General features: G+C 43.6%; 1 protein-coding gene across 10 annotated transcripts in view; it reads right to left on the reverse strand.

Moving 5' to 3' along the window:
• The window catches only part of SRGAP2 (SLIT-ROBO Rho GTPase activating protein 2), a 163,915-nt gene that overhangs the window by 100,805 nt on the left and 55,517 nt on the right, over positions 1-7,593 (reverse strand). The window contains exon 1 of one of the 10 annotated variants that reach the window (XM_025205515.1): positions 3,801-3,959. The exons of the other annotated variants lie outside the window; for them this stretch is intronic. Within the exon in view, the coding sequence (XP_025061300.1) occupies positions 3,801-3,846 (46 nt within the window). The 5' untranslated portion in view covers positions 3,847-3,959. Of the gene's footprint in view, positions 1-3,800; positions 3,960-7,593 lie in introns of those variants that run through there. 10 annotated transcript variants of the gene reach the window in all.

The raw sequence follows: 7,593 nt of genomic DNA on the forward strand, positions 1-7,593 counted from the left end.
TTTTCATAGTGAACGTAGATCAGTCTTTTAATGAGATGGACTCCAGCTACATAACACAGATCCAGAGGCAAGAGTAAATCTAAGTACTCCCAAACACCAGGCCTGTTGCACTGGAGGCTGCAGCAGGCGACTTGAAGCCACTTCTTGGCCTTCAGTGGCGACCACACACAAAAAAGGGGTCCGTTTCCTAAGGCTCACCTTCAGCTCCTCTTGTTAAAACCTGGGCACCTCCAGAAAACACCATACCAGTCTTACTATAAGTACCACAATGAGCGCAGTTCACTTAAAATTTCATATTAAATATCTCCAAACAAGCCATCTCACCCGCCCTTTGCCTGCTAAACACCATGGCAAATGGGTAACCTTTTCCTCCCACAGAATGTGCTGCATCAGGACTTTTTTCCCTGTAAATAAACTCACTGTTTCTGCAAGAGGAAAAGTAACAGCTGATTGGGATGCAAGCAGTGGGGAACAATAGGCCATTGAATACCAGTGCACCCAGTCTGAGGGGTGAAGTTAGAGAAGGGCAATCTTGCTCATCGATTTTTTTCAGCAGTGCTTTGCTTTGGCCACAAATAAAATAACATCAAGAATGCAGGAATTTCCTGGAGCTCCCCGAGCTTTCGAGGGTATAAAATGTCTTCTTGTTATCCCACTGCTTGCACAGGCCCCAGACGTTTTTCGGACATACCATCAGAACATACCAGGGCACAGTCAAATGCAGTGCATGTGGTAGAGCTGTGGGTTACTGTATTACACAGGAGCTTTTATACCACTGCAGGCACAAGAGTCGCTGCTTTCATATTGTGTTCTCTGTTTTGCATCTGTCCAGTTGCACATCAGAATCAGAATTATCTTCCTCCTCCTAAAAAAAAAAAAAATCCATTTTCCTTTTAAAAATATTATAACCTTTGCCAATTCCGCCACTTGTCATGGGCCAAGTCCCAGGACCCGCAGCACCCTGAATCCACTTTTACACAGCTGCTATCGTCATGTCATGCAGACATTCAAGTCTCACATCATCCATCACTGGAGGTCCTCAAGTTGGAAGCATTTCCAGCCCTTATTACCAGGCTGCTATATTTTCCGGTTAGCAGCGCTGGCTCTCAGCATACTTGCACAGCTCAGCCTCTGCAGCTCTTACAAGAGTAAAATGGTCTTGCTTTTGAAAAGTACGGCCAACTCCACACACCAAAAAAACAAAAACAAAACTGTATTAAAAAGAGAACAAGTATCCACTGCCACCCCATGCAGAGGGCGTGTGCCTCTATTTTTGTACCTGGTTTCCAGTATCGCAACAGCTTCAGCTGCTACAGGAAACGCAGTTCCAGTTTACTGCTTCCACAGAGGTGGCAACTTCCAGGAAATCATTGCTACAATACCGCTTGCATTAGTTACTAGTGGGCAGTAGAGCCGCATAATAAATCTTATTTGATCTTTAATAGTATGTTGCCATTTTTCTCATTCATCTGTTTTCAAGGGCAAATGAGCCTTGATCCCCACTGGAAACTGAAGCTTCAGGAATAAGGAGCAAAAGAGATTTCTTCAGGTTCCTGCACAGTCAGTGGTTGAACCAAGATTAGAACCTCCTGCCTTCTTATTCCCCATCTTGGGCTTTGCCTTAAAACGTTGCACTGTGCAAACCCCCTCGCTAAGCACACGTTAAAACGTCTCCAGGAATAAGAGGATGCCGAGAAAAAAAAAGGTTCTGTCTACTAGCAAACAAGAGAAAAAAACTGTCACCCACTGCACCACGTTCAACGTTGTGTTATGAAGTTTCTTAGACAGAAAGGGCAGAGGTGCAAAGCATAATATAATCCTAGAAGATGGTGTAATTTTGCATTCCTTTCGTAGCCAACTTCAATACTTCAACTCAGCATTTCAAAGTGGCTACAAGAACAAATTCAAGTTGCCACCTGGCTTGCCTTGTAATTTGTGAGTTAAGGTAGGCAGAGAAAGCTGACACTCAACCTTCTCCCTTTTATTTTCATTTATCATTAGGCATGCTCCACTTAGCACTTGTATGGGACATTTCAGTGGATAAACGACAAGAAAAACAGGAAAAATAAGCTAGCTGGAGGCAAACACGCAAAGGCACTGCTGAAGGTGCTGGACTGTTCTCTCCCTCTCAAGTAAATATGCTTCAAGTTTCATTTTTATTTTAAACAAGCCGCTTAAAAAAAAAAAAACAACAACAAAAAAAAAAACACAAGAGTGAAAGCTTAGCAATTCCTCTCTCAACATTTACAGAGAAAGCAGTGAGAGTTCAGAGACCACTGTGAACGCCCGACTGAGTATACTTCACTGTATTAGTCTCCAATCCAAATGGAAATAAACTGCCTTATGATATATCCAGCCATTCACAAAACAAGCCAATTAAAGTAACCGGGCAATAGGTATACAGGACCCAGACATAGTCCTGGGCTCTAAATACAATGAGGATTCAGCAATGCATAAAATGCATGTCAGGACAAGCTCTCCTCCTCTTTCTTTACACTTTTATAAGGAGAGATGACTGGTGGAGAAACATTCATGATCCTTGCCATTTGAATACAAATTCACTAGCTTAGCCTTGCTACAGATTCTTTAGTTAACCAGTGAGATATACAATTAAAAATACAACATTTTTGTTTTCAAGTGCTACGGACTCGCTACATTGGCGCTAGCCACAATACGAAAATGCCATCCTGCAGAACCACAACTGGAAGTCACATTTTCATGACCTCACTGCTCTACTCGAAATTGCAGATGTAACTCTACCTTTTTACTTCCCTTCTGAAACGCAAAAAACTGCAGGCCCCAAACGATACCTATATTGCCACAAGCATCTTTTCCCCTGCAGAAGGACTGTCCTGTTTTCAAGGCCAGCATTCAACTGAGAATGCCTCGGACTTGGCGACAGAAGTGTTGGTGTGATCGGTTCGGTCTAAGCAACCCATTCACCTTGTCTGCTCACCAGGATGGTAACAGCTGAACTATTCAGCACTGGGGAGGTTCAGCTATCCAGCTGCAGTACTGTGTACAGCTCTGGGTCCTACACTTCAAAAAGGACGTGGACTGACTGGAAAGAGTTCAGTGGAAAGCAACTACAATGATTAGAGACCTGGGAAGCACGACTTATGCGGAAAAGCTGAAAGGACTATTTAATATGGAGAAGAGAGTACTGGGCTACCTAAACGGACCGCAATGTCTGCAGCATCAAGACAAACTTGAAATCAAGGCCTGTTTCCACGATGAATACAACATCCCTCTTTCCCCACCATTTCTGCTCGGTCCCTGGGGGCTTCCTTTGTTGCCCTTACCGCTCTGACCTCACACAAAACTTTGCCACTACTGTCCTACATGTCTGATGAGCTGAATTTACACCGAAGAGACCCCCAATGGGGCACAGCTCTACAGGCTGCAGAGAAGACCACACCTCTACTTGATGTGTGCCAGCAAAAAAGGCATCTGGAAACCTTAATACATGGTGAGGGGCGGGGGTTGGGGGGAGGCACACACCCTGACCTGGGGCACAACAAGCAGTGAGACTCCCTTTCCTGACCCCAGAGAGATGTCCCAGAGCGTCCCGGGCAGATTCAAGGACAATGGGACAGAGCAGCATTTAAACACGGAAAAATACTGGTTGTGCTTTGGTAAGTAGAGTGTCTTGTGATCCCTGCCTCATCCTTTTAGAGGCGCAAGCTTCATGCGAACAGCCAACTGCACTTATTCCTCCATCCCAAAAAGCATCCCCCCCACCAGCACCTTTTAGGAGAATACCAGCTCTAATTACATGAAACCGAAGGGGAATTAAATACCTTTCTGTCGCCTGTGGTACAGGAATGCAATTGCTGAAGACCTCATAGCTCCACTTTGCCGCGCTTTTACTCATACCTCTGATCTCAATTTAATCTGCTTAAAGCTCTTCAAACAACTTGGCAGCTGGTTTAATCCTTCCCTCTAGATAGGATGACTTCTACTAGTTCACAGTTCAAGTTTCGTTTTTACATCATTCGACACATCTGCTTCCCCAAAGCTGCTTGTGCTAGGCACCAAAAGGTTCTTTCTTAATAACAGATATTCGTGACCATACTGTGTCTATACAAGAAAAATTAGAGAATTTCCCCTCTGAATCCCACCAATCAGAACTGCTATTAAAATTCATTTGCCAGCTGATCATTTGCTTCCTGCGAGTCTGATGACACAAGAGAAATGCTTTCTCATGTGATTTTGCAGAAAGTTGGGAAATCTCTTGGGGAAATTCAACTGCTCACTAAGAAGAATGCAAACACAACAGAAACGAAACCCATCCTCCTTGGCTGCCAAAGTGACTTTTCTTCCTTAAGATGAGTGTTTTCACAATCACCGTCGTGATGTGAATGCCCCTGAAGGTACGCTTCAAGCAGGAGAGGTCTCAGCGTGGAGGACAGCACCCACACCAACATTTGGGGTGGGCTTAGAGGATAGTAATGACAACTCCCACCAACCGCTGCCATGCGATAAGCAGAAAGAAAATTTGGCTCTTACTCTACAGCGGGGGAAGTTTCCTGTTTAGTCAAAAGGGGTGAATCATAGGCTCTAACTCAAAAATAAACCAGTCCCCCTTTTGCCTCCTTCAAACCTGGCAGGCAAATCAGCTGGGGAAATGTGGACCCTAATGAGAGACGCTGGACTCCTTTCAAATCACACCAGTGATTCCTTGCTCTCGAGGTCACGAAAGGAGAGAGGGAGTTTCTGCTCAAAACAGGTTTAAACACAACCTCCTTCACTAGGAGATAGACAGCATTTTTCTCTACTAAAACACATTGCACTGGGACATCTGGAAGCACTTTATACCAAAGTATTATGCCTCCTAAACCCACTGTGATCAAGTATCACCATTATTTGATGATTAGCCATGTAAACTGAGGCACACAGAAGCAAGCTGAAATGTCTTGGTAGGCTACCAGCACATGGGTTTTGACCTCTTCTATTCCAAGCCATGTTCCTACGCAGATAAGTAATATCATCACCGTACAAGGAGTTTCATTTCTTCAGTGATTTTTCTACCTTTATAAGACTGCTAGAACTGGAGGGCAAACTAAGTGAATCACAGACTTGACAAGTCGGTATTCTGGGAAGAACAAGACATCTGTGCTGATCCTGAGACCCCGGATACAACAGACATGCTAACATGACACGTTCCCAACCTAGTCCCAGATGCCAAGGCATTTAGAAGCAAGACGACTTGGGAAGGGTTGGGAGGTAAAAAAGGAAACTGCTCCTAGTACACGAGCAGGATTTTTTTTAAAAACCCTCACCCATGCAGATCCGCTGGCTGAGCAACAGCTCTGTGAACTTGCTGCCTCCCATCTTGCCGAACCCTAAAAGTCCCTTGCGACTCCTTTGCGGGGACTGGTCCTCCTCACATTTTAACGTCATGTAAACTAAAGCAAAAGAAGTCTGTAGATTGGGAGAGGCAAGGGTGCGAGTACCAGACTGAAGAGCTTCAACTGCGGCCCCGCGATCCATTCATTGTACGGCGCACAAGCGAGCACACGGGTCACAACTTCACAGAGCTCCTAAAAAGGTCGACAAGCCTGAATTTACAAGTATGACTTTTGCCAGGATTTTTTCCTCTTTCAAGTGATTCAGTAGCACGTCAAAGACAAAGGGCTCCAAAATGAGCATGCTGCCACATTATACAGTAGGCTGAAGCAGTAATTTTAGATCCGAGGCCTCGCCTGCTATCAGTTTCTTAGACAGAAACTCCCGTCTCCCAAAGGCTATAATTAACTTATGCTCTACATGGTAGAGAGACATGCAATAAGGCAGACGTTGGTCGTTTATTCCTTTAAAACTCTCCAAGGAGGTTAAGGTTAAAGCTATAGTTTAGTTTAAAAATATATTCCACTTAGCTTCAAAACTTAACCAAAAAAGCAGGGAATAAAGCGAAAAATAAATATCAGAAAACGCTTCTGGGTTGGAGTTTCTAACATCATGTTGCTAACTGATTTTTGAGGTAGAGAGAAGGCTTCAAGAAAGTCAGCAGAAAAAAGTCGGAACAACTTGGAAAACACAAAAGAAATGGTCTGATGTGCACACTCCCAGAAAGGAAGCAAACAGCCCGTGTGGAAGTCAAATCTTAAAAGGAAGGAAAAACATGGCAAGATCCCTTCAAGTATGCTAATATTACAATACAGTGCCTTTGGGCATCCTAAAATCAGCTCTTAAAAAACCACTAAGCATAACCTGATTACAGCCAGACAGTCAGAAAAGAGCATCGTGTCTGGATATCCACAGCCTCTAACCTGTCTCCGAAGGAAACAGGGTGGGGAAAAAATGATATACAGCTACATTGTGGTATGTCACAGGACCCAGGCGATGGCTGGAATTTGCCAAAAAGTCTTGCTATTTGTTTCTATATTCCAGCTTTTCCATCAAGTAGAGATGCAGCAGTTTGGTATAAAATATAAGATTGAGCTCAATTTTTTTTTTTTTTTTTTTAAGTAGAAAATAAGTCTGTGACAAACAGGCAACAGTCTGTTGGCAATTTTGGAGACCACAGAGATAAAATGACTCAGAAAGGCCTGCAACTATGAGTTACAAAATCAGAATTTCATAGAACGAAATGCATCAGTAGTCAAACGCTGTCAATGCGCAGCAGCGTTAAAACCTCCTACGGCGCGTAAGGCTGTCTGCTCCAGCAGACGTGGAGAAAAGGGAAGGAAGGAATGTAGTCTTTCGATTAGGATGCTACAGGCAGGTGATCTTGGCTGTATTTTCTGCCCTGCCAGTAATGCTGTCTGGTCTGGAAAGATTCACTCACCTCTATGCCTCAAGGTCCTTGAGCAAGGGACACCGTTGCTTCGCTGCCTCAAAAGGAATGAAAAGCATTAAATGAACGATAAAAGCACTTGGATAAAATGTTGCTTTAGAATTACAAATTCTTCTACTGATTATTCATCCTAGTCTGGATTGTTTTAAATTATGATGAGGTCACTGATGACCACATAAGACTTAACGCAAGTGCAGTATAAAGCACTTTCTGTAAAAGCAAAGTTAAGTTTGGGTTCTCAATTTATTACACAGCAAAATACTGGAGGACTCTTTCACTCCCTCCTTCTCCCCCAGCATGCGTCTCATTATATTCTGAGTCATTAATTTCTTGGGTCTCTCGGATCTTGTAGTGTCTACATAGAGATCTATGTAGAGTCACGACAAGAGGGAAAAAAGGGTTATTTATGTTCTGAACATGCCTTCATTTCATTCAGTTGTGCACTACACAAAGCCACATCTGATGGGATGAAAAATCCTTCATGTTTCTACAGTGTTCTCCAGCTATGGATGTCCATAAGCTTCTATAACATTTATAAATATGCCCGTCACTCGTGGGACAAAGAAAGCTTGATGCATCCAGGATTCACACACTGGGAAACTCAAAGGGCTTGCCCAGAGGCCAGCCCTCAAATCAAGGCAGTACTTAGACACATGCTTAAAACTAACCAGATGGGCTAACAGAAGTCATCAAGCCGCTTTAATGGGTGCAGGACTATTAATTTGTGCAAATCTATTTTGGGTGGTTGGCACTTGTGAAGCGACACTAACACGGACCATGCTATTGGCATTCCT

The sequence above is a fragment of the Alligator sinensis genome, unplaced genomic scaffold (assembly GCF_000455745.1).
Source record: "Alligator sinensis unplaced genomic scaffold, ASM45574v1 scaffold1322_1, whole genome shotgun sequence".
NCBI lineage: Eukaryota > Metazoa > Chordata > Crocodylia > Alligatoridae > Alligator > Alligator sinensis.